General features: G+C 45.9%; 1 protein-coding gene across 2 annotated transcripts in view; it reads right to left on the bottom strand.

The window, feature by feature from the left end:
* The window catches only part of CAPN14 (calpain 14), a 38,335-nt gene extending 14,239 nt beyond the window's left edge, over positions 1 to 24,096 (bottom strand). Inside the window, exons 1-11 of one of the 2 annotated variants that reach the window (XM_053590098.1) lie at positions 24,042 to 24,096; positions 12,385 to 12,664; positions 10,358 to 10,427; positions 9,489 to 9,607; positions 9,216 to 9,352; positions 8,082 to 8,256; positions 7,416 to 7,481; positions 5,710 to 5,795; positions 2,949 to 3,023; positions 1,397 to 1,560; positions 337 to 509 (exon numbers count right to left, since the gene is read on the bottom strand). In XM_053590098.1, coding sequence (XP_053446073.1) covers positions 337 to 509; positions 1,397 to 1,560; positions 2,949 to 3,023; positions 5,710 to 5,795; positions 7,416 to 7,481; positions 8,082 to 8,256; positions 9,216 to 9,352; positions 9,489 to 9,607; positions 10,358 to 10,427; positions 12,385 to 12,612 — 1,293 coding nt within the window. In that variant the 5' untranslated portion in view covers positions 12,613 to 12,664; positions 24,042 to 24,096. Of the gene's footprint in view, positions 1 to 336; positions 510 to 1,396; positions 1,561 to 2,948; positions 3,024 to 5,709; positions 5,796 to 7,415; positions 7,482 to 8,081; positions 8,257 to 9,215; positions 9,353 to 9,488; positions 9,608 to 10,357; positions 10,428 to 12,384; positions 12,665 to 15,010; positions 15,089 to 24,041 lie in introns of those variants that run through there. The other variant, XM_053590099.1, reaches the window with a different exon arrangement.
* Between the last annotated feature and the right edge of the window lie 2,483 nt (positions 24,097 to 26,579).

Raw genomic sequence — 26,579 nt, forward strand, 5'->3', positions numbered from 1 at the left:
AAGGGTGAAGGGAACTTGGCTTCTTGGAAGAGGGAAAGGAAACCAATACTGATTGTACCAACTATGTGCCAGGCACCATGACAAGCACTGCCAGGGAATGTCCTTTTATTCTACCTTTGCATAAATATCATGGTCCCTGTTTTACATTTGAATGAACTGGTGGTTGAATGTGAGGAGGTGACTTGTTCTAGATCACATGTTCCTAGGGGATAGAGCCAGGATTTGCACCCAGGGCTGTGGACAGAGACAGACAGTGAGGAAGATGAGAAACGGGAAATGGTAACTGCTGAAGACCCCTGCTTGGCCACATGGCTCTGTGCCCTGAGGCCCACCTACCCCACCTACCCAGAAGAGGTAGAAGCCAATGGCAAGGTGGGGCTTCCTGTTGCGGTGTCTGTGCCTGGGCTTCTGGAGCAGGGACACCAGCACGTTGCAGGGTCTCAGGGACCTCCTGCCTTCCTCAGGCCTCCAGACAGAGAGCAGGAACTGAGGGTTCTTCCAAAATGTGCCTGAGGCAGAACACAGTGAACTGAGAACAGGCCCTGGGTCCCCAAGCATCCGGCTTACCAGACCACTAAGAGGTGGCCAGCCCCAGGACACCTCCATTGGGACTCACATGCTGAGGCCCACTGGGACAGACCCCCTGCCCCTCCCTCCTGTTTCTCCATAGACACACCCACCCAGAGCTGTTCCCACCACTGTGCCTGATCCAGACATGCCCCATAGGCAAGCACAGCCTGGGTGAGTGATGCATCAAGTTACTGAGGAGACACCCTGCAGCCCGGGGGCCTCTGCACTGCACGGCCGCAAAGCCTCAGTGCAAGGGCACGTCAGCCTCTGGGAAGGGGAATGCCAGAGCCAGGGCCGCCCTGACCCACTGAGCTCACACACACACACACCCCCACCCCCAGCCTTTCCAGCAAAAGCCAGGCTCCCTATCTGAATTGTGGAGGAGAGGACACAGTCACCAAACCTGTCCTTCTTGAGGATGTAGATGAGTTTATCTCCTATATCTACTGAGCCTGGGAGTCCCCCCAAGTGTGTGTCCCCCCCCAGGTTCAGGCAGTGGGGCCGGATATATAAGATACAATTCCTATTTCAATCTTGCCCACTCATGGGTGGTTACTTTCAAGTATCACTGGCCTTGTCCTAAAATCACAGACCCTTTCATAGTGCCTGCGAGCTGACTGGGAAGGGCCATCCCTCAGCAGAGATGTAGTCCCACATGCTGATGGTTTGACCAAGGGGACTCTACCTTTGGGCACATTAGGACCAAAGAGCCTCATTTTCTGTGTGGACACAGCAGGGGACCAGGGCAGGAGGCTGAGTGCACACAACTCCTCCCCACTCCCCCAGGCACTAGGTACGCCCCCACGCACAGTGCACACACACTCACCTCCCCGTGCCTTCCTCTGGCCACCAGCTGTGCGCCCCTTCTCCCATCTCCCCTCCCGCATGGTGTATGTCCACTTCCTGCCCACCTCCTGACTCAACAGTCCTGGGGTCAGCTTACAGATGACCAGGAGCGTGAAATGTGCTTTAAAGTCCTGCAGATTCATCCTGTGGAGAGGAGAAGGACCAGCACAGGAGATGAATGAGATGACACCTAGTGACAATCCCAAAGAGGAGGGTAAAGCTAAGCAGCGGGCAGCCGTCCCCAGGCCAAGGCCATGTTTTCCCAGCCCTTGTGCAGACCTGAGCTGGCTTTGAAGACATAGGATGGAGCTGGCTAGAGCCCCATGGGGGTCCATCATAGGGAGGGTCACAGTGATAACAGCTGAATTGAGGTGTCCCTAACTAGTCATTTGGTTTATAAATGTTCGTTAAGAATTGTACAAATCAACTCTCAATCATTAATTGATAAACATCTTCACTTGCTAACTTTGTGACCTAAGACATGCTGTTTAAACTGTCTGATGCTCCATTTACTCACCTCTAACAATGTAAACAACAGAATTTGCAGGGCTCTATTTCTTGTTTAAACAACTGAATTATACCAAAAAGAAAAAGAGGGGTTTTGTTTTGTTTTCTTTTTGCAAGACCCAGGGTCTTGCTCTGTTGGCCAGGCTAGAGTGCAGTGGCATCATCACAGCTCAATGCAACCTCACACTCCTAGGCTACAGCAATCTTTCTGCCCCACAAGTAGCTGTGACTAGGTGCCAGCCACCACACTCGGCTAAGTTTTCTATTGTTTTGTAGGGACAGAGTCTCCCTATATTGTTTAGGCTGGTCTTGAACATCTGGCCTCCAGCAATCCTCTTGTCTTAGCCTCCCAAAGTACTGGGATTACAGGCATGAGCTAACATGCCATGATTTGTAGGGCTCTTGAGTTCAATGAAAGACCTTCAAAAGAGAGAAAGACCTTCAAAAAAGAGTGGTCTGAAATGGATGGTTAATGAGAGTACAGAAGTCTGTTGGAACAAGGGTTGCATGTAATAGTAAAAGTGACACACCCAGGCAAAGTGGAACAGACGGGGCTCCTACCAGACACCCTGCAGCAGTAGCAGCTCAAGAATTCATGGTGGCCTTTCATAAAAAGGGGTGAGTCATTTCAGGGTGGTGGGAGTAGTGTTACTCTGCTGGGGTGGGGGGGGACGGTGGCGTGAGGGAGCTTATCTTTGGCAAGACTTTATAGTCCAAGTTCCTTCCTCATCTCCTTTTTAGGACAGGAAGGGCAAAACCCTGGGGTTGAATATATTGGACAAGAGAGCAAAGTGGAAACTAGAGAGGAGGACACGAGCCCCCCGCTGAGCTCCACTCTCATTACTGAGACTGTGACAGTTGATTTACAGGGGCTGTTTGCCCTGCTGGGCTGGGAGCTCCAGAGGGGATGGTGTCTTACAGATCTCTGTACAGAAGGTGCCTGGCACAACATGAGACACCCAAAATCCTGGATGGGTGTCCAAATGTAAGCAAGGACATTTGTCCCAAGTTCATGAGTCAAATACCAGAATTCTCCATCATTATCTTTCCTCAGAAGCAGAATCTTCTCCTTAGGGCTGAGCAGTTCCCATGTTCTTGAACTGAAAACAGAAAAGAAATGTTTTCACAGAGAATGAAAAGACTCTGCAGGGCACGCTCACGCTATAAATACTTCAGTAAATTATCTGTCATGTCATTAGCTATTATCATTTTCATGCTGCTTTATAGACAACTAAATCTTACATTCCATATTATAAAAGTAATATTTAATATTCTTTGATCACTTATATGAGTCAGGCACTCGATTCTTGATATACATTCTTTCATTAAGGCTAAGAACAACTTCGAAAAATAGAAATATTTATCCCCATTTTAGAGATTAGGAAACTGAGGTCAAGAGAGATTAAGTCACTTGCCTGAAATCACAAATCTATTAAATGTCATAGATTATTTATGACATATAGACATATTTAAATGTCTATTAAATGCTATTCATAGCATTTGAACCTGCTTATTTTCAAAGCCAATCATTTTGAACTTCTACATCTGGCCAGGAAGGAGTAAGACTGTTCTGTATCAGCCTCCTGCCACAAATGTCTAAAAATGGGACAAAATGGACAGGCATTGAACAGCAGCAGGCCCTACGGAGAGGCAAGAAACAAATGAAGTGAACCCTGGCATCACATAGGCCTCCTTCCTGAAGGGAATTTTCTGGGTAGTGATTCAGGGAGGTGAACCCAAAGAGAACTTATCAGTCTTTCTCAGTGGAGAAGATAGAGTCTGAAGTTCAAGGAGACCAAGACTCTGGAGTTCAAGGAGACCAAGACAGCCAGAATTTGCTGGCAAAGTACCTGAAAGGAGGAAACTACTTAACAAAGGAACTCTAGAAAACTTCAAAGGGTTTCCCTTGAGTCTTTGGCTACATCAAATCTGTGCTTTCTTAAAGTGAAACTCCAAAAGAAAGGACCATAAGCAAAACAATTCCCAGAGCTCACGCAGGGCTGCAGATCATATGAATTCCCATCAGCCAGAGTTAAAAGACTTTATTGAATACATGGAGTCTTTGCTGGAGATCCCAGAGGATTTACAACTTAGTAGCGGTATCAAATTATCACTGAAGTGGAGGTTGCTCTTAACTTGCCCTAAAAGTGCTCAAAAACATCAAGGTATCAAAATAATCCCTAAGCAATGTGACTGCCTGCCAGAAAAAGCCCTATACTCTTTAAAGGAATACAGTAAAACTTCAGCACTCAGAAACTAAAATTTGGAATGTCCAGCCTCTAGTAAGAAATGACTAGCCATCTGAAGAAGCAGAAAATGTGATCCGTGAACAGAAATTAAAAACAGTCAATAGAAACCTACCTAAAAATGAGAGAGATGATGACCTTAGCAAACAGCTGCCATAAATATGCTTCATATTCTCAAGGACAGAAAGGACAATATGGACATAATGGGGAGAAAGGGAAGACAGTCCCAAGTGGAAATTCTAGAATTGAAAAATACAATCCAGTAGAACCTCCATAGTTGACCACCTCCCTCCATTGACCACATCCTTCAGTTGACCTAATTTTCATAGACCGCATATGCACCATATATAGGTATCAGCACAGTAGGCCCAGCTCTTTATGCTGACCACCTCTGTATGTTGACCAGTTTGTTAGAGTCACTTAGGTGCTCAACTTACAGAGGTTCTACTGCATTTAAAATAAAGAATATATTGGATAGGAGGATAGGATTAAAAGCAAATTAAATACTGTGTATTAAAACCACATCATTTTATTTAATCTTCCCCACATCTCCGGTTCAGAGAAATGAAGATGCTTCCCTAGGATTACACAGCTAGAATGTAACAAAACTAATTTTACCCGTCATCTGTGTCTAATGTTAATACTTGTTCTTCCATGAGACAATCCAGCACCAACAACATTACAATGCTATAGTTCTGTGGCACAGTAAATTTGTGTATTTCTTTGGATGACATTTTTCCACATAGACCCTTCTGACAACTCTGTTTATCAATGTATAACAAACGTAATGCAGCACATACTATCAGGAGTAAAATTCAACTTGTTCTTCTAAGCCTTCATTTTTTTCACTATAAAAATGATCGAGTGATAATGTATATGTGGGACATGTTGGCATACAGGATAAGTATTGTAAGTCTTCATAACAACCGGGGGAAGGGATATAGTAGAACTTGGCTTTTCTTTCTGCCTGTTCTCTACAGCTAGCCCATAGCCTCTAAAACCCACATCCCTTTACAGTTGACTTTAGGAAGAAACAACGTAAATGTCAACAACTAAGCAGAATGCCCACGTGTAGGAGTCAATGCAGATATGTCTACCTTTGACTTAACCAGGAATGTACTAAGCTATGCCAGGGAGAGAAACTGGACAAAGGCTCCAATGACCTTGGCTGAGTTATGCTGTGTGACCTTAAGCAATTCAATTAATCTAAGTATCAGTTAGTGAACTGGGGATAAAACTATCGTCTTTATAATAGTGTTGTTTGGGGGATTAAATGAGATAATAAAAATTCAAAGGGCTTAGCAAAGTGCTGGCAAGCCCTCAATAAACATTAGCTTTAATTATTATAATGAAAGGAAAAACAGTCTATATACCATAAAGCATCTTATAAATGTGAGCAATTAAGCCCTGCAGTCTGAAAGTGTTCTGATCCAGCCTGAGGTCAAGGGAAGCAGACATTTGAATTTGTGTGCAAATGGCAACCTCCTTTGTGCTTTTCACCTGCCCCCTTCTCACCCCTCCAAGACATCCCAAAGTTCACCTGTCACTCCAGTCTCCTTTCCATTCCACCTTCCCCCAGGGGTTGCGTAGTTTAACAAGATATTCAGGTCTATATTTGCAGGTCACCTGCACAAAAGGAGAGGTAGTTTAGGTGGCTGGTCTGATGCACCTGTTCTTGGGATCTGAGTGACACTCAGTCCTGCAGTTGAGCACTTGCAATGAGAAGTCAGAGGTCCAGGAAGGGTTGGTAGAGGAAACAGCGGCTCTGAGACTTGCACTGCTAAGCTAGGAGACCTGGGGCAAATTGCCTAACTATCTCGGTTCCCTGGTAGTCATCCCTACTGCAGCAGGCTGGATGGTGTTCCCTGCCGAAGGACGCATCCACTCAGAAGCTGCAAATGCAACTCTATTTGGAAAAAGGATCTTTGCAAATGTAATTAAGTTAAGGATTGAGATGAGATAATTAGCCCTAAATCCAATGACAAGTATTTTCAGAAGAGCAGAGCAGGGGAGAAGACACGGAGGAGGAAGCCATGTGAAGCCAGAGGTGGAGACTGGAGATCCATAGCCTGAGTCAAGGATGCCTGGAGCTGTCAGAGGTGGAAGAGGCAGGGGGAGGGACTCTTCACCACAGCCTTTGGAGGGTGTGTGGGCCTCCTGACCCCTTGATTTCAGATGTCTGGCCTTCAGAACCATGAGAAAATTCATTTATATTGTCCCAGCTTGTAGTAGTTTGTTGTGGCAACCCCAGGAAACCAGCACACCTCTTCATGGGGGCATTGTGAGGATAAGGTGAATTAATGTTTAGTTACTATTCTAAAGCAGTTAGAACAGTACTTAGCACATAGTGAGTGCTGGGTACATTTTGTTAAATAAATATGAGAATAAATTAAAACTTCTTGGCACATAAACAAAAAATCTAAATGGAAACAGTTAGGTGTGAGTTCGGTTCCAGAAATTTGAAACGGAGTGAAAGGGTATTGCAAGACTTGGGGAGAGCTGGGCTTGCTAGAGCACGTCAGAGCCTCTGTAAGCTTGAAGCTGCTGCTTTCTCACCTCTCAGCTTTGCTCATGCCGCTCCCTCCACCAGATCCCCTTCTCCCCTCATCCGAGTCTACCTCTCTCTCAGGAGCTACCTCAGTGTCACCTCCTGTGTAAAGACTTCCCCCCAGTGCAGCCAGTGGATGTCCCTTCTCCTACCTATGGACCCCTAAGTCTTCTCTGAGTTTCTGCTTCGCTTCGTCATCAGTTGTCTCCAACTTGACTCTAACTCTCTGTGGGTAGGGTCTCTGTCTGATCCATCTTCCTTTCAATGCTCAGTAGAGCCCAAATGTCAAGTAGCAATTGTAACTGTTGTAAAGAGCACGTGAGCGGAACAGGGGGTTGTGAGGGAAGAACTAGCTGCGAAGGCTGATGGGGGTAGCCCAGGGCGAAGCTCGGAAAGGGCATGAGGCACAGTGGGACTGGGTGGCCAGTGGCTGAGGGCTGCCCCCATGGGACAGGGTTGGGATAGTGTATTGGAGATGACAAAGGCTGGACCTTCACCCCAGGAAATAGGTGCAGAGATATAGGAGCCCACTACTTGCTTTGTTGGGCCCTGGAGGACTTACCAGAGACTTTACCCACTCCCCAGACTGGGCGCAGAAACCAGCATTCCCTGAGAGGAGCTAAGGCCCGGTGAGGGGTCCAGGGGTTGGCTGGGGGCAGGGGGCTGAGAGGGGGTGCAGAGAGCCTCAACCAACCCACCTTCCTGAGTCCTGTGAGAGTGTAGGCATGGCCATCCACCAGCCCATTCTCCAGCACCTTCTCCTTCTGTGGAGACACAGACAGGTTCTGATTGGTCCTCTGTTGCACAGAGCTTATCTGTGGAGTCACAGGAGGCCTGTCTGGCTGGAGCAGTGGGTTATGGAAAGAGGAGTGGGGTGGAATCACCGCATAGCACCTGACAGTTTCCAAAGCTCTTCCGCATCTGTGGTCTCTTTCAACCCTCTCCATAACAGGTGTGCCACTCTGCAGGGATTATAACCTCCATTTTCCAGAAGACAAACTCAGGCTCAAGGTTGCTAAGTCAGTGTGCAAGGCAACACACACAGCCATTGGTGAGGACAGGGCTGAAGCGGGGGCTTCCTAGCCCCATTCCACAGTGTTGGTTATGAAATTGGGCATGGAAAGTGCCTTGCGTGGAGTTGGCACTTCCTAACTGCTGGCTCCCTTCTCTGCACTCTGTCTTTGTTCTACCGCTGCCTAGCCTGCCCAGAGGAGCCAGCTCTGACGCTCTCATGTGAACACTAGGACCCTTGGTGCAGGAGCTGTGTGGAGGCCCAAGCCCACATCCAAGCAAAGCCAGCAGCCGACAGGTGAAGGGGATGGCGAAGGGAGGAGGACACTCCACCAGAGCCAGCCTAGCCTCACCCCTACATGAGTCTGGCAGCAAATGAGGGTTCTGCTGTAGGCAGCTTGCTCTATGATGTCCCAGAGGTTTTCAGGGGCTTCCGCCAGTTTGATGGTCTTTGTCACCCCTCCAGTGAAGTCCACAAGGGCTTCAGACACCTGTCCATTCTGCAAGTCTTCATAGGAACCACAGAGCCTGACCAAGGAACGCAGAACCATGAGAAGAGAAGAGTACAGCAAGCACTGATTATTTGATGTTGCCTTGAAATCCATTTTTTTAAATATAACTTTAAATTTCTCTTTCCAGAAGTAGGGCTCAGTTTCCCAGTGCTATCCCCCACCTGAATGGCTCCAGCTGGTGACCAGGGATAAATGTCAGAGGCATCTGTCCTGCCTGCCAGGCTGGGCTCCCTGATCCTCTTCCTTTAAACAGACCACTCAGACATTTGCCTGAGAACTTACAAGATATTCAGCTCCTCCTCTCAATTACAGTGTGGTCTCCTGGAGCTCATGCCTACTTGCTTTAAACCCGCCGGCAAAAGCTCCCCATGGAACACTGGATAGCACCCTGGACCCAGTAAAGGCACTGACCCAATAAAGGTACCGACCCACAGTCCCTTCTCTTTCTTTTTGCCTGTGCTCCCTGACTTCAAAAACTCTTAGAAATGTTCACATTGTTATTTTGGCCCCAAGGGATCCAAGCAAGGGGATCTCATGTGGGCGTTCCTTTGCTCCCCACCTTTCAGCTGCTAAGAACAGCAGTTACTGGCTAAACTGATGGAGTTTCATTCGAAACAAGGGAGGGGGGCTTATGCTGTACAGCTATGGTTCAAAGGAGCTGCCTTTGCTTTGCTGGCCTGTGGGTGTGTGTTATTGCTCCTTCTCTCCATCCCCAGAGCAAAGGAGAGAATACAGACCCTGAGCCTACCCCCCTTTAACAACTCTGTCCAATAGGGAAAGGCAAAATTCCTGAATGCTTGTTCAGGTGGGTGACCCCCAGATAAAGACCCTGAATACGTTGTCACTTCAACTTTGACCGAGACGTGCCTCAGTGTCTCATTTCACAAACTTTGCCTGATTCCACTTCCCTCCTTCCACATTGAGAGAGAGAGAGAAGGAGACACTGGGAAGGAATATTTCCACCAGCTGTCTTACTTGGCATAGGCCTTTTCCAGAAGCGCTCCCCAGAACAAGTTCTTGTAGGTGGAAGAAACAAAGACCAGCTGGCCAGCCTCATTCACGGGCAGTCGGTCATCTATCACCACTGGGATCCAGTTCCCAAAGTGCCAGAACTGGGGGGAGAGAGCGGCCCCTGGTGAGTGAGGATGGCCCCGGGAGGCAGTCATCCCAAGAGGCAAAGATGTGGCTCCTCCCAGAACCCTGTCCTGCAGCCCCTTGCCCAGGCCAAGGCCCCAAGAGGACACTCACCCAAAACCGGAAGATGCCAGCGTAATTCTCAGTGAAACTCTGATTCAGGGGAACAACCCGGCTCAGAATGTCCTCGTGCAGAGTCAGAGCTTGCAGACCGGCCAGGAACCAGCAGTCTCCTAAGCCAGACAGCACACTGGGTCTGCATGAACCTACTGGGGACTCCTCCCAGGCCCACAGTGCCTGGTCCCAACCTCTCTCCTCTCGGGGCTCGGGGTCTAGCTTAGGAGAAGGGAATTCCTCCAGGGAGTAGGGTGGTGAGTGGACAGGAATACTGGATGGAATCCAAACCTGATACCAAAAATGGAGCCATCTTCCTGGACCAGGTTTTAGTTTCCTGAATGCCCCCTTCTCAGGAATTTGGACCCAAACCCCACCAACGTTTTTCTAAATCCTCTGTGCCTGCTTTACACTCTTCTGGGAAAGCCTCATGCCTCCCCTGTGTGAAATGGATGTCACTAGACTTGGACCTTTCCTTGTGGCCAAAGCTTGTTTCCATTTTACTCTAAAAAAAATAAGTCGAGCTGAGGATAGGCCCCTTGGACCCTATTCTGGGGAGTCTAATGATGGGTGTCCCAAGAAGGATCCATGGTGGGGACAAAAACAGAGTGAGCACATTTTCCCAGCGCAAAGTTTAGACCTGCAAGTTGGTAATGCAGACTGCGGATAGACTGTGGATAGTTGGGCCAGGCGTGGCATTCCCACACGTCCTCATAAATGTCACATCCAAGGACAGTGCACGTCAAGGTGGAGTTCAGGGTTTGCTGCTGAGTGACCATCGTGGCCCTCCCGCCCCTTCCCCCGTGGGGACTCTGGATTCCCGTCTTTGTCACCCACTACGCCATGTGTCTGGCACTGCGTGGACTCACCTACCACACCCTGGCACAGATCCAGCCTTTTGGCCTTCGCAGAATAGAACTGAGGATTGCTGTGCAGCTCCTGCAAGGACAGAAAGAGCTGTCATCCTGACCTAGGATGAAGATGCTCCTGGAGTGACAATGATCATGTTTTCCCACACCCCTTAACTGGACTTATGGGGGAAAAGATGTAGACTATACGTGAAATCAGGGCTATCCCAGAAAAAAATGGGATGCACAGTCTGTCCATTGCATTTCTCATTGTTTCTTTCAGCTCCCAGAAGTCAGAGCCCTGGAGAAGCAGGTATAGATACCGAGAAGTAGCACTTGCGCCAACCATGCCTTGGCCTGAAGTTTCCACTAAAACTGCAAATACATTTTAAAAGGGACGTTCAGAGTTTTCCTAGGGACCTTCACATTCTCTTTATTCTTCTTACCCCTCTGTCTCTTCCTCCCCGCCACCTTCTCTGGCTTTTCACGCTGAGGTGTGGGCTGGGTGGGGGTAGCAGGCAGGTGGTCTCTGCTCTCTGACAGGCTCTCAATCCCTTAGTCTCAGCATGGACACATTTCCCCCAAGACTCAGATGTGTGACAGTCTCTATGTCGGCAGCTCCTAAGACTTTGCGGGAAAGTAGAACTGTGGTGCCATCCAGTTAGAGGCCCAGCTGGGAATTTTACACAGACTAGGGACTTCTGAAGTCTGGGACTGCAGCACTGTTGGTGATGGCTGTGTAGGGAACAGGGAGGGACAGAATGTGTGTCTCAGACTGCCTTCACTTTGTTCACCAGCTGTGTTCCTGGAATCTTGTTTGTAAATTAAGTTTGGAGGGAAAATGGGTTACATTTGAACACATTAAGATGTTGACTTTTAAAAGAATTGGTGCATTTTATAAAGTGAAGAATACTTTTGTAAAAATGATTAATAGCTTCTTCATTTGCATGTTTCACGAGTCATCTAGGGGTTGGAGGTAGAGGCATGTTAAAATATGTGTCTCCAGCAGAGGGTATTGGCTGTGACCCAGGATGCCATGCCTTGGTGGATGAAACTAAATAGTACCTTGACATATTCTTGGTTGCACCTGCTCTCTGTATTTCCGGGCAGGGCCTTACGAAGAGCTCCATCTAAGACCACTTTCAGGGTCAACCCCTATTTTCTTCATCCGGAAAGTGGGAATTTACACAGTTCTTTTCTCCTGGGGACCAGTGAAGTGAGTAACACCTGGTGTGAGATTATGAAATGTGTATTTGGTTTTCATCCAGTCTCTGACACATAGTTCCTAGAATCCCTGAAGTCTTTGGAGTGATAAGGGTATCTTTAGTATGCGAATGAGATGAATGTCAGCTGGGGTCCCCTAGATAGCTTCAGGATAGGGGCTGGTCAGCTCCACCCCACAACCTCTGCAAGAGGAGGCAGGTCCAAGGTTGAATTGGTTACGGAAAGCCAGTCATTTCATCAGTCACGCCCATGCCATGAGGCCTCCATAAAGGACAGGGTTTGAGGAGCTCCTCCACAGTTAGAGGGTATGGAGGCTTCACACCTTTCCCCCAGGCTATACCCTACACATCTCTTGCTCTGTGTCCTTTATAACAGCTTTTATAGTAAACCAATAAATGGGAGTAATGTGTTCCCCTGAATTCTGTGAGCCTCTCTAGAAGATCAATCCACCCAAGGAGAGGGTCCTGGGAACCCCAATTTATGGCTGGTCATTAGAAGTGCAGGTCACAAACTGGGACTTCCAGTTGATATCTAAAGTGGAGGGTCAGTCTTGGGGTACTGAACTCTTAACCTGTGGGGGCTGATGTTATCTCTTGGTAGATAGTGACCAAAGTGACTTGGAGGTTACTCAGCTGGTGTCCCCAGGAGAATTGCTCTGTGTGTGAGCAAAACTTCCCACACGTCTGGTGTCAAAAGTGTTTGTTATATGAGTAGAGAGCAGGAAAAGCACTTTGTTTTTTCCTTATGTATCTTGGACCTAGTATACAACAGCCCCGAGCCCGGGGCATTTTGTGTGTGTCCCTGCAGCCCCTCCTGGACCTCACCGGGGGTCTCTTCCACTGCAGGCCAGGTGGCAGCTTCCGCAGCAGGGGCCCACTGCCCACAGAACTCAGGGTGGCAGGGAAGCTACTGTCCTCAAAGAGGCAGCCGTCCCTCAGGCACTCTGCCAGCAGGGCCTCAAAGTCCTGCTGGGGGAGCTGGGGAGAAGAGTGGCTTGAGTCCCTCTGCCCCAGTTTCCACATGCCACAGATGGAGGGCAGCCACAGAGACATGACAGGTGGTGGAGAGGGTCCTGCGAGTCTTCCCAGATGGTCTCTGCAGCTCCTGAAATGGAGGGCCCACAGTCAGTTTCTGCGCCTTATGTTTGCACTTTGTCTTCCCCAGAAAGGAGGAGAAGGGAGGAGAGAATGTGGGAGAGGTAAGCCAGGGAGAGAGAGACTCTAGCGGGTGGCTTGATTCTTTTCCCAGAGGGTGGGGGGCTGTGAGCCTCCGCTCAAGTGCTTGGGGACCTGGTGCAGATCTGAGATCCCACAGGGAAGGGTCTTCCAGCCTCAGGGCCAAGTGTTGGGCCTGACTGCACCAGGCACGTGGGAAGAAGAGAAACAGGAAGCTGAAGTTTAGCCTCCTGGGCTCCAGGGGGAGCAGTGGTTGCCTGGTCAGTCTACCCTGGGTCTGCCAGCTCCTGCCTCCACGCTGCACGCGTCAGTCCTGCTCCTGCTCCAGCATCCTCCTCTTCCCTGCAAAATCTCCTACATTCTCTTTGTTTTTATTCATTATTATTATTATTATTATTATTTTGAGACAGAGTCTCACTATGTCACCCTCAGTAGAGTGCCATAGCATCACAGCTCACAGCAACCCCAAACTCCTGGGCTTATGCAATTCTCTTGCCTCAGCCTCCCGAGTAGCTGGGACTACAGGTGCCTGCCACAACACCCAGCTGTTTTTTCGTTGGAGTTGTCATTGTTGTTTAGCAGGCCTGGGCCGGGCTGGAACCCGCCAGCCTCGGTGTATGTGGCTGGCACTCTACTCACAGAGTTACAGGTCCAAGCCGCCTACATTCCCTTTAAAAAGAACGCCTTCCTTGAAGAATTTCTTGATAATGTAATGGGAAAAAAATCACACATACCTATTGTGGCAAATACTAACAATTACCTGTACATGCCCTTTCTTTTCTTTTCTTGTTATTAGAATCCCAGTTTTGATCACCTAGTGACAAAACTTAATTTCCTGGGGCTTCTTGCAGGTCACTTCTGGCCAATGAGATGAAGGTGGAAGGCTGCTAGTTAGAGCTTTTTGAGAATCTGTCACTTTTCCCCATAGCTTCAGGGGGCACCACTTTTGACTTTCCCCTTTCCCCCCTGCTGGACCATTAGGACAAAAGCCACCCACTAGATGCCTGCATCTTGATCACCTCTTTGAACAAATGCACCAGCCTTGGGAAGCTTTCTTCCAGACTTCTTCATTACAACAGAAGGACAAGCCACTTGGTCATTTAAGCCACAGTCGTAGCTAGACTCCTTGGCAGTGTTTATGTTACTCACTGTGCGTTTGTTACACACGACCACAGAACTCTTAGCAGAGTAAAATAAAATTTTGCATACATTTTTAGGAGCAATGGGTTCCTTTTCTGAAGCCCAGGCCTAAGTTTCATATTAAGAGTTCTGCAAAGCCATCTGGGCCCAGCCAACCCCAATGTCCTTAGATCTCCTGCATGTAATTATACACAACTATGATTGGTTGATGATTTTATGGCCTCTATTATTTGAATTCCTATCCACTGAGAATGACAAAAGAGAAGAGACCTTAGAAATCATTCGTCTAGCATTTTTCAAAATAGCAGAATTCCTTCCGCACATAAAATCCTACAGAAACCCAAGAGGGAAGGCTTGAGTTTGCAGGTTGGACCACAAGGTATCTTTGCAAGGCTTCTCATTTTATGGTTGGAAAACCACCAATCTTAGAGCCCCCTCATTTTTCAGGTGTTAAAACTGAAACCCATTCACCCATTCACTCACCAAATATTTTGCTGGGAACTTGCCATGTAGTATGCCAGGCGTGAGCTAGGCATCATTCACCAAAGACATTTCCTCACAGCTATTGCAGTCTGAGGGTGGGGGTGGGGATGGGGCGGGATTTTCCTGGTGCTATCCAGGGAGATCTTATCAGAGCAATACCCAGGATCCAGGACCCTGACTCCCATACCAGTGTTCAGCCCTCAATACCAGCTACTACTGGTTATACCTAGCACAGAGCTGGCCACAGAAGTTACATGCACTGAACACAGCCTGCAAATCCCTCTACGCCAAGTGTGAGTACTCCCTTGTAGCTGCAGGAGTGACCTGAGGGCCCATCTGTCAAGATCTTGCCCCTTGCCCAGGAAGCCCACCTGGTATGCCTGGCATTCGTTCCCTGAGTTTCCTCCTAACTAGACCCACTATCTACCCCATAGGACGCCCTGCTCTCCTCTCATTCGCGCTTCTCAAGTTCTCACCAGTGAAGGGCCTGTATTCTTTTACTTCCATCCTGTCATGGAAATTTAATGAAAATGAATTAATAGCAACATGACTTTTTAAAAGATATATAAAATCAAACTCCCCTTTTAAAAAATCTAAGTCAACAGAAATAAAATTATTTAGTCACTTGCCCTAAACATTTCTAAACACTTACCCTCAGCTTTGAACTTAGTTCATCAGGGACTGCTAGTGACCAGCTTGTGGAATGGCCCTGTCTTCAGATCCCACTTTGATTCTGCTCTGAGTGATTCATACACTGAAGCCTCTGCTGCCTAATCCAGTTTTTTCAAGCCCCTGTGAGTTTATACTGGTGGAATGCTGTTTGGGTCACACCTTTACCTCTCTGAGAGCTTATGACAACCCGATTCCTGGCTAATCTTATTCGCCACTGGTGCATGCACACTTCCTGGGTGAAGCCCCAGCACTCTTCAAACCCAGGTCACCGAGATCCCACAGCTATTACTCAGGCCTTGGGTTTTCCCCTAATATGGATGAGCAGGCAGCGCTTCCTCTAGCCTGACTCCATTTTCTTCCTAATAAGTTTCTTCTGCCACATGTGTATTTGTAAACAAACTCGAGGCCTGACAAAGGCAAGGTCTTCCTTTTTTTTTTTTTTGTCCCTTCACTCCTGAACAAAATCCTTTCCCGCTATGACATGGCAAGTGGTAGAGGGTAACTTGTCTTCAGAACCTGACACAGGCTCATACCCTCCTTACTAAGGACCACCCCATCACTCAGGCTCTTCTCCAAACATGGAAATAGTGGGTCTTGTGACAAGCGTGGCACATCCTGGGGTCAGAGGACAAAATGCCCATCATAAGTGCTACTCACCCTCCAAAGTTCAGAATGAGGTTACACACACATGCACTAATCCTTCCCTACATATTCCTGAGTCGCCTTAATAAGACTTTAGGCCCTGATGTGGGTGATTAGCAATTCTTGTATGTTTCCTACGTGTTACATGTTATAGATGAAAGTGGCTCATTTCCAGATTGGCACAGCTTTCTTCAAAGGGCCATATGGGTCTTGGTCCTATTTGGAAACTCATTTTGATTATTGTAAATGAACAATGTTGGAGAAGGCCCATAAGATATGGGTAGATGGGTAGGGGAAAGCTAACCAGGGTGCAAAACATTGGAGGGGGCCGCGTGTGCTAGGCTGCTCTGTAGCGTTCATCACATCGGGATTCATTTGCACTCAGAATAGAGAGTTAGAGTTTCAACCTTCACTTTTTCCATATTGGCTATGCTCGCCTTGTCTCTAGATGCTGGGTGCTAGGGAAGATGCTGTCATGGTGAGAGGTAACCCTGGTGCTCAGATAACCTAAGTGCTTTGATCTGGAGGAGCCAACTGGCCAGTGAGCATCCAGAAGCATCACCAGGCAAGGCAGCTGAGGGTACCCTGACCCAGGAGTGCCAAGCCCTATGCCCTAGTCCCTGTATGCAGGCAGAGTTTGCTCATCTCTCCTGATAACCCCCTGCCTATTTAACATGTTAGTGTTTATTGTAAAGGTCAATGGGAAATTTTTAAATGGAGGAGAAGAGACAGATTCTAGATACACCTTGTGTCAAAAACTACTCCTCTGTGCTGGGCTCAGCTGCCAGTGCTTCCCAAGTCTGTGTTCCAAAATGCACGTTAGAAGCTTGTAACTGGCCTTGGTGGGAGTGTTTACACCGTGAATTATCAAATACTACAAATCAAGAGTACTTAGCTTTTTGTAAAAAAAAAAAAAAAATTGTTAAGAGCTATTTGTTCAACATTTGCCAGCACGCCGCGGGTGGACCTGGAGACAGAACATTGCCTGCTCTTGTGAAGTAGCCCAGCTAGAAGTTCTGCTGTTTTCTATGAATATAGAAGATGAGAATCCCTAAAGCATTTACAAATGGCAGTGTTTCAACTCATTTGGAAAAAGGGGTTAGTATTAATGAAAAAATGACTCTGATAAACTAGACAGAAATGAATACCACATCCGTCAAAAGTTTCATCTGACTACAGGTTTTTGTGTGTTTGTTCTAGTGACTTTCAAGACAAGAGAATTATTTCTCACTTAGCTGTGAGTTGATTTATTTTCATTTTGAAGTCAAAATAACATATTTCTGTAGAAAACTCAAGGGTAAAAGAAGGAAATAAAATTACCCATATTTCTACTATTCAAAGATAGCCATGGTTAACATTTTGTTGTCTACCTTTAGAAGAAAATTTTCTATGCTTAATTATATTTATAAATATAAAAAGTGAGATATTATACATTGTGTCTTACATCTTTTTTCACTAGACAATATCTAATGTTCACTTTCCTTTGCCAATAAATAGAATACATGAAAGCATATTTAATTATTGCAAGGCATGCCACATCATAGCTCAACCAAATTTATTTCAAAAATGTATTTGCTTCTGGAATTTGATGTTGTACTCTACTGAGACAGAATTACTAGATTTTAACTATGTCTTTGAGCACACGTTTGGTTATTTTCCCTAGATAAATTGGAATAGAATAACATTTCTTTAACTTAAAAACAAAGGCACTTATTAAAAAATCTAGGGTAACATTATACTTTTTGAGGAAAGAAAAAAATACTTTAAAGTAAGCAAAAGATAAGGATGTCAATTACTCATTTTTTATCGTGACTCCTAGCCAACCCAATAAGACAAAACAAAAAAAGAAAGAAGCATAAAAATCAGAAAGCAAAACTCAGGTGACTATTATTCACAGAAATTATTCCACATGTAGAATATCAAAGAAAAAGTATAGAAAATAATAACAGAAATCAAGGTCAATGAATACAAGTAAAATACACTATGTAAAAACTCAATGTTCTTTTGTAACAACAATGAATGACTAGGAAATGTAAGAGGAGACTTAGAAGAGACCTGTTCTTAATAGCAGCCCAGGTTACTGCTATGGGTAACTCGGTGCCATTGATCAAGGTAAGGAGTCAGTTCGAGGTTCTGTGAGCAAAATGATGACTTGAGGTACAGTCAGCATAGCCACACATGCAGTCACTCAGGAAGCTGTCTATAGCCATAACCCCAATGTCATTAAACAAACACATACACACAGAAGATGGGAAGAAAATATATGTAAATAATAGTATTTTTTTTTTTTTTTGTAGAGACAGAGTGTCACTTTATGCCCTTCGGGTAGAGTGCCATGGCATCACACAGCTCACAGCAACTTCCAACTCCTAGGCTTAAGCGATTCTCTTGCCTCAGCCTCCCGAGTAGCTGGGACGACAGGAGCCCGCCACCATGCCCAGCTATTTTTGGTTGCAGTTCAGCCGGGGCCGGGTTTGAACCCGCCACCCTCGGTATGTGGGGCCGGCGCCTTACCGACTGAGCCACAGGCGCCGCCCCAAATAATAGTATTAATGATTTCTGAATAATGTGACTACTCACAACTTTTATTTTTCTTTGTTATATCTTTCTACATTTTTCTGGCCTCCACAATTAACAGTATTAATTTATCATGAGAAAAAAATATGTTCAATAAAAATATAGGATAGAAAAGGAAAGTCAGCGTTTGGGGTGGGGACCCAACTGAGATGGGGCACAAAGAACTTTCGAAGTAAAAGCAATGTCCTGCATTGACTGTTGTATATGTATTTGTTTTTATCAAAATCAATAAACTATGCACAATACAGTAAAAAATATGTAATCCCCTTTATTACTTATAATCATACCTCCACAAAGTTGATTCAAATTAAATTTTTGGAAGTTACTATAGAAAACCAAGGGGCCAGTCTGAATCCTGTCCCAGAGGCATCATCATGCTGAATTATGGCCTTGACTTGGAGTATGAGATTGGCCAAACCACTGGCATGCATTTGTGGTGATTGCTCCTTCAACCACCCATGAAAGAGTTGAGAATGGTGGGCTCCATTTTAAAGCTGAGAAAACTGAGACTCTACTATATAGGAATGAGTTTCCCAGGAATCTCACAAGAATACCAAAATTGGGCCTAGTTCCCAGGGGTCTTTAGTGTCGTGAGTCCTTGTTCTGAAGGTCAGTTCATTCATGTGTTTACTTGGCACCTGTGATGTGCTAGACACCACCCTGAGGTCTGGGTACACACACACAGACCCTACTCTGCCCAGAACGGTAGAAATGAAAGAAGCACCACACCCTCCTTTACTGAGGCTGTGAACTATAAAATCCTCCGAGGGGATGATGGATTTCCAGAGAACTGGAAATCCATCCATCATGCCACAACCCACTGAGTTGTCTGAGCCAAAACTGGAGTAGAAACCTTGGCTGCTTACACAATGACTCTGTCTACATGAGAAAGAGCCCTGGGTTGAAAAAGTGATCAATACTATGTTCTTAACAGTCAAACAAAAGAACAAGACTAACTATAGACCTGCTTGATTTATCTTGGGCAAGGATTGCACTTCTTTTGTGTAATATGTGGTGTACAGTGGCTATAGAGTGCTAGATTTGCAATTAGAAAACCCGGGAGGTGGCTGGGTTTGCCACCTCTTCCCCATGTGCCTATAAACAAATTCCTTACCCTCTCTGAGCTGGTCTCCTCACCTGTAATATGAGATGACACATAATGTGCCTTGTCTCAGGATTAAAAAGAGAGACTTTTTAATGGAAAGGGGCTTGAAAAAATCTGTTAAAGTAGTGGTTGATAAACTAAGGCCTGTGTAAATAAAGTTTTATCAAAACCTAGCCACACTTACCTATTTAGTATCATTGATGGCTGCTTTGCATTAAAACAGCAGAGTTGAGTAGTTGCTACAGAGATCCTATGACCCACAAGCCTAAGAGATTCACTATCTGGCCCTTTACAGACAAAGTTTACAGAGCCATGCTCTAAAGCACTGTCCAACCCTATTGCTGTCATACAGTGCTGGGCACAGGAACAAGCACCAAGCAGGAACTCACAGAATATAATGTCTTTGGTTGAATCCATCATTAAGAATTTATCTCAATGCAACAGAATTTTATTCCTAATTGATTCATCATTAATTTCTTATAGACTTTTAATATCCGTAGTTACATTCATGCCTCAAAACACTTGAAGGTATGGCCTGTGATTTCTCTCTACTTAAATTTCATCTCTAATCCCTTTTTTAGATACAATGACATCACACATTCCTGGGCAGTTTTCAGGCAGTTCTGTGGTTACTGATTATGAACAGGAAGACCTACATCTCTATGTACACATTCTGACCTGCTCATGACAGGGGAAGTTCTAAGAACTTAGCTGGTGGAGCTCCCTACCCTCCCACAATTGCCCCATCTTCGATCTGGTTCATTGAGCCACTGCATAGCCACAGATCTTTACAGTAGTGCAAACACTCCACAGATATCCCCAGAGCATGTACGCAGTCTGACAATTAAGTTTACAAACTCATCCTAGAAAATGTGCTCCCATACCTCATTGCTCAATATCATTACCGTCACTTTCAAAGTACTCCCCTTGGGAAGCTATACAATGACACCAGGGCCTAGTCCATCTTTCTATTTATTTATTATTATTTTTTAAGACAGAGTCTCACTATGTCACCCTCGGTAGAGTGCCATGGCGTCACAGCTCACAGCAACATCAAACTCCTGGGCTTAAGCGATTCTCTTGCCTCAGCCTCCCAAGTAGCTGGGACTATAGGCACCTGCCACAACGCCCAGCTATTTGTTGTTGTTGTTGTTGTTATTGTAGTTTGGCAGGCCCCAGTGTATGTGGCCAGTGCCCTAGTTTTTGAGCTACAGGCACCGAGCCCCTAGTCCGTCTTTCAAAGCAATTCTGGAACTTCGTGGTCACCTTACTCAGCACACTCCTGTAGAGGTATGACCTCTGAGCGGCTCACACTGTGCCGGCCTGACAAACATCCCTTGGATACATCCTTAGTACAGCCTCCTCCTGAACCACGATCTCAGTGGGCTCACTCGATTCCTTTCCAGCCTGCTCTGGTCTGATGCTTCCTGCCCTAGGAGAGAGCAGTGCTCTAGCTAGGAGTTATCCCCGACTCTAATTTTTCCATCAACTCTCATACTTCTAAAGGTCCAGCCATTTGGATCCTTCAAAACAAAAAACTCAAATGTTTCCAAACATTTGAAAACACATTGGGGCAGGAAAAGAGTTTTAAAACAGAAGTAAAGTAGTTCCCTTTTGTTTTTACAGACATGCTTGCTTCCTAAAAGAGTCACAGATTTAAGCTGTGTCTTCTCTGATCCTACATTCACTATCGGACTGGCCATTTCAGATCATCTGCCTCAGAACCACACAGCTCATGGTCTTAAGTCCAAATGGCCAGGCTGTCAGTGTGCTGGTCCCTTTCTGTGTCAACAACCTCCAGCGCACAACCTCTGTTCTGTCCATGCCCCGCAAAGGGGCTGTCTCTTCCTTTTCATCTCTCACGCCTTGGAGCTCCCCCATCTTTCAAAGCTCAGGGTAATTTTCTCTTGTCCCTGGAGCCTCTTCTATAACTCTTCATGTTCTCTTTATGAGGCTTGCCCTTTAATCAAGCTATGACTGGGCAGGAGGCAGCTAGATAACAGCACCCCCTCTCCAAAGCTCACTTTGGACTGGAGAAATTGATGGTCTCTCATTTTAGGCTATGATTTACAGTGCTCCAGGATGTCAAGGTAGGCAGTTAGAAACCCAGGCAAACTTTTGAGAGAAGTAAGTCAATTAGAAATATCTTTTAGAAAAAACTATTTGGCAGTAAATTCTATAGCTAAACACACATATATGAATAATACAATAATTCCATTCCTGGTATTACCCAACAGAAATTTATGCACCACTGATGCAATGGCACATTTCAAAACTATTAAGAAATAAGCATAATTGTGATGGATGTGTTACTTAGTTCAATGTAAACATTTCACAATGTATATCAAAGCAGTACCCTGAACCCCATAATGCATCAATGTACAAAGTTATGATTTAATAAAAAATAATTAATTAAAAAAAATAAAAAATAAAACCTAAATAAAAAGAAATTTATGCACCAAAAGACATGTACAAGAATATTTTTGGCCGGGCATGGTGGTTCACTCCTGTAATCCCAGCACTTGTGAGGCCAAGGCAGGTAGATTGCTCATAGGTTCAAGACCAGCCTGAGCCAGAGGGAGACCTCGTCTTTAAAAATAGCCGGGCATTGTGGTGGGTGCCTGTAATCCCAGCTACTTGGGAGGCTGAGGCAAGAGAATCCCTTGAGGCCAGGAGTTTGAGATTGTTGTGAGCTATGACACCACAGCACTCTGCCAAGGGGCAGCAAGAGAGACTCTGTCTCAAAAAAAAAAAAATATTCTCAACAAAACTATTCAAAATAGCCCTAAACCAAAAATTATTCGAAAGCCTGTGAACATGGATAAATAATTTTAAGGTATATTCACACAGTACAGTACTGAGAATGAACAACCAAGAGCTATACACTACAATATGTATAGAGTTCACAGACTCAATGCTGAGTGAAAAAATCCAGACACCTAACTCTACGAGTCCATTTACATAACTTTCAAAAGTGGCAAAACCAATCTGTGTGTTAGAAATCAGCTCAGTGGTTAGAGTTGGAGGATTTTATCACCGAGTCTATTATACTACTAATAGTTAAATCAGGTCTATTCCTTTTCTATTGATTACTTTCATGGTCAGGAGAGAGATTTAGAAGGGAGTTGGAGAAGGGGGAGATTCGGTTCATTTAAACAAGGCATGATTGGGTGCCTCCCTAGCAGCCAGGCATTGCCCTAGATGGTGGCCAGGAGCAATTAGACAGGATTTCTGCCCTCAGAAGAGTCACACTCCAATGGCCAGGCCACTCTGTAGAGAGGGCTTTCACTCTTCACTCTGAAGGTGCCCACTCCATGTAACAGCCAATACCTAACCCATCCAAGAATCCTCACTCCAGAAAATCAAGGATACCCCTCGTCCTGTCGTGCCTAGCAGATGTCCCCACACTGAAAAAACCAGGTCTACCCCACTGGCTCAAGCTAGGATTCACAGTTCCATAAGCTCCCAAAGATTATATCTGGCATGTATAGAACAAAACCGTTCAATCCAGGTCCAGGCTGCATCCCACCCACCAAACATTGTTACCCTTTCTCTGCTTCCGCAAAAGAGGGTTATGTGAGGTCTGACAATTAAGTTTGTAAATTCATCCTAGAAAAAGTGCTACATACCTCATTGCCGACTATCTCTGGGTCACCTTTGAAGTACTCCCCTTGGGGAGTGGTATACTGACACCAACGCCTAGTCCACCTTTCAAAACACTTTTTCTAGAATGAGTTTTTGAACTTAATTGTCAGAGAGCTCTTACGGTAACAGCTCTGATAGCCATTGCAGAAAAAATGTTCCAAAATTGCTTTGAAAGCTGGACTAGGCGCTGGTGTCAGTGCGTAGCTTCCCGAGGGGAGCACTTCAAAGGTGACCGTAGTATTATGCAGCAATGAGGTTTGTAGCACTTGTTCTAGGATTAGTTTGGGAACTTCATTGTCCAACTTTATATCCTAAATGAAGAGCTGACTTCCTTGATCCAGAGTCCTCCAGATCCTCTGTTAGTAATTTCCAGTGCCCAGAGGCTAGAAAACTGCTCAGAAAATGGCAGTTTCTGGATTTCTGGTGTAAGGAAGGGCTGCCCCAGCACCATACTGACAGCTATCCCATCAGGTGCCATTTCACCTTCAAAAGGTGGACATCGCCACCAGTGTCTTTTTCACATCTCATGTCACAGAGAAAGTCACACCAGCCTGTTAGTAGAACTCGAGAGCAGCCTGCCTCCTTGACTACGAGGATCTCACTAGGCCTCTGGCAGGGACCAGCTGCCTCCAGATCCCTCCAAGTGGGGCCTCAGAAGACTCCTGGGATGGTCCTGGGCAACGACAGCACCTAATAGCATCGATAACTCCACCAAATGACCATCAAGAGAACCAGAGCTAGAGAGACCTCAGAGATTACCCAGGTGCAAAGACACCCTTCAGTGGTTTTGCTGTTGTTTTTAATAAAACTGAGGCCAAAGGCTGAAGTCTGTTCCTCAAGGACATGCTGATGAATGATGGCAAAACTGAAAACAAAATTCAGATCTCCAGACTCTGGGGCTTTTTCCACACATGCTCTAACCTGCAAAGTTCAAACCAAAGGAAGCAAATGCCCTCCTGTCACCGTCTGAATCCAAACCCTGCAGTGGTCCACAGAAGCTCTGGGCTAACTTGGACCTACCCTCAGAACTAAAGGAATGTACCTGTCTCCTATAGGAGATCTCACTTCTGTAAGCAGCCGGATGGGCGCTAATCTTGTTGCTGTCAGGAGGATGCAGTCAAAAGCCTGCAGCCTTAGACCACATCTTATATAGGGATTCTTTCTACACATGGTGCTCAGCTGAGATTCTGAGATCCCGCCTACCTAGGCCTTGGCTCCTCCCCTCTCTGCCTGTTCTCTGGAAGGGAGGGGAACACCAAGGGCTTTGTGATGGGTGGTATTGCACAAGTCCAATCTCAATCTTAGAACAACACAAGAACAGAACTTGTTCCAGTAATGCCTTGGCAAGAGAGAGAGTTAGTCATCTCACTTCCAATCCTAGGAAGCAAGGTATATGTAGATGTGACTTGGAGCATTATTTTTTTGCAGAGGCACATGACCCCACTTCTCACATCCCCACCACTCACAGGCTGCCAAAGGGCAGAAAGTGAGATTTCTGGACATTCCTATGTTTAACTAGACATTGGCTGAAACCAGGAAAGTATTAGTAAATGATGACTGTGGGTTTTCTTTTGTGGTCATCAGAGTCTGATGCAGCCCTCAGAGATGTCTCCTGCTAAGGAGAGACATTCTGATCTTTTTGTGCTATTATTTTTCTCTTCCTTACCAAATCTACTTTCCAAATTTCGCATTTCAGCCATCTAGGACTAGAAACATTGACCACTGCTGGTTGTTTGCTTCTGTTTCATCCTGGGCTAAGTTGCTCCCAGCCTGGCTGTTCTTCCCTCAGAACATTTCCTGGCACTTCTGTGGTTGTCCTAGTATGAAGCCTCCTTGACTTATGCCAGAGCCTTCTCCTAGGCTACCATCACCACTGGCACAGGTTTTCATTATAGCAACCAAGTCAGCTCCAGCTGGCCTGCCTCTAAGCTTGCACACCGTGGGTCCCCAGAACCTAGCGCCATGCCTGTTGTCCAGCAGGTTCTCCATATGTCTCAGTGGACTAAAAGAGTCCCTTGCCTCTGGTCTTCTCTGCCTTTGTCTTAATTCTGGTCTCTCAGATCTCCAACTTTTTGTGAGATTATGACTTCACCCATTGTATCAGTACTGATAAAGAAATTAATACTGATGGCCATAGCCAACATTTATTGAGCACTTATGGCATGCAGCTGCAGTGCTAAGTACGTTACATGCTGGATCTCATTGCACTTTCATGACTTTGTGAGGCAAGGCTATTATTGCCTTTTTTTTTTTTTTTTTTTTTGTAGAGACAGAGTCTTACTGTACCACCCTCGGTAGAGTGCCGTGGCGTCACACGGCTCACAGCAACCTCCAGCTCTTGGGCTTACGTGATTCTCTTGCCTCAGCCTCCCGAGGCTGGGACTACAGGCGCCCGCCACAACGCCCGGCTATTTTTTGTTGCAGTTTGGCCGCGGCTGGGTTTGAACCCGCCACCCTCGGCATATGGGGCCGGCGCCCTACTCACTGAGCCACAGGCGCCGCCCTATTATTGCCTTTTTACAAAAAGAGAATGGAGGCATAGCACGGTCACTCACCCAAAATAACCACACCTGGTGAACAAATAGCAGAGATGGGGTTAAGCCCAGGCTTGTCACATTTCACTAACTTCTTCTTATTGTCTTGGGCAAGAAACTATGCCTCCCTCCCACTAGTAAGTCAAATCCAAAGCTTTTCTTCTGCGTTCACAGCTCTTTGGCTCCTTACCTTCAACCCATGTGCCAAACACACTGCTTAGTCTGAAGGTGTCACAGGTGCAGCAGAAGCAGTGGATTTGGGAATCAAAAGATGTGGATAAAATCCTGTCTAGATAAGCAAATGTCCATGTTCTCTTTGGAAAAATATGAATACTAATTCACCTCCAATTTGAGGCTTACATCAAATTATGAACATGTAAAAAAGTTTTATAAAAGATGTCTCCATATATGTAGAAAATTATTATAATTATTGATTTCTGTCTCCCAGACATACTTTTTTCATGTTCACCTCTTCATTCTGGCACTGAGTTATCCTCTTATATGCTTCATAATTTCAGGAACTCCAGGCTGGGGGCTTCAGCTACCCCATATCTAGCACAGGGTCAAGCTCACTCTGTGTCTGAGCTGTTTTTCTTAGTCATCATTGGGCTCATCAGAAATCATGATGAGGTTTAGCAGAGCCACTCAGATGCAGAGGGCAACCCCAGTGGCCATTTCCTCTTATGACAACTCTTGAATATAATTTTCCTGTGTGGCAAAAACCAGATGGCCAGGGAGGCTTGCTGGTCTCAGACACTAATCTGGTGACCTTTGGGTCACACATCCTTTCCCTAGGCTTCCATTTCTCACTCAGGACAGAGACTGGTATTTCTAAGAAAAAGATAATACAAAGTCAAGTCCATCCGGTGATGGTGCTTCTGTCTCTCCATGACGTGATGTCCTTGATTCAGCAGTGGGCCGTGCACTAAAACTAGGTTTGCAAGTTTGTGATTTATACACATTTTCCTGTGGAAACAATGCTTTAGGAGAAGTGAAATTCCCAGAAGATCTTCTTGAACACTTGCTGGAGTTCCAGGTCCTGAAGG

This window comes from Nycticebus coucang, chromosome 4, assembly GCF_027406575.1.
Source record: "Nycticebus coucang isolate mNycCou1 chromosome 4, mNycCou1.pri, whole genome shotgun sequence".
In the NCBI taxonomy this organism is placed as follows: Eukaryota; Metazoa; Chordata; class Mammalia; order Primates; family Lorisidae; genus Nycticebus; species Nycticebus coucang.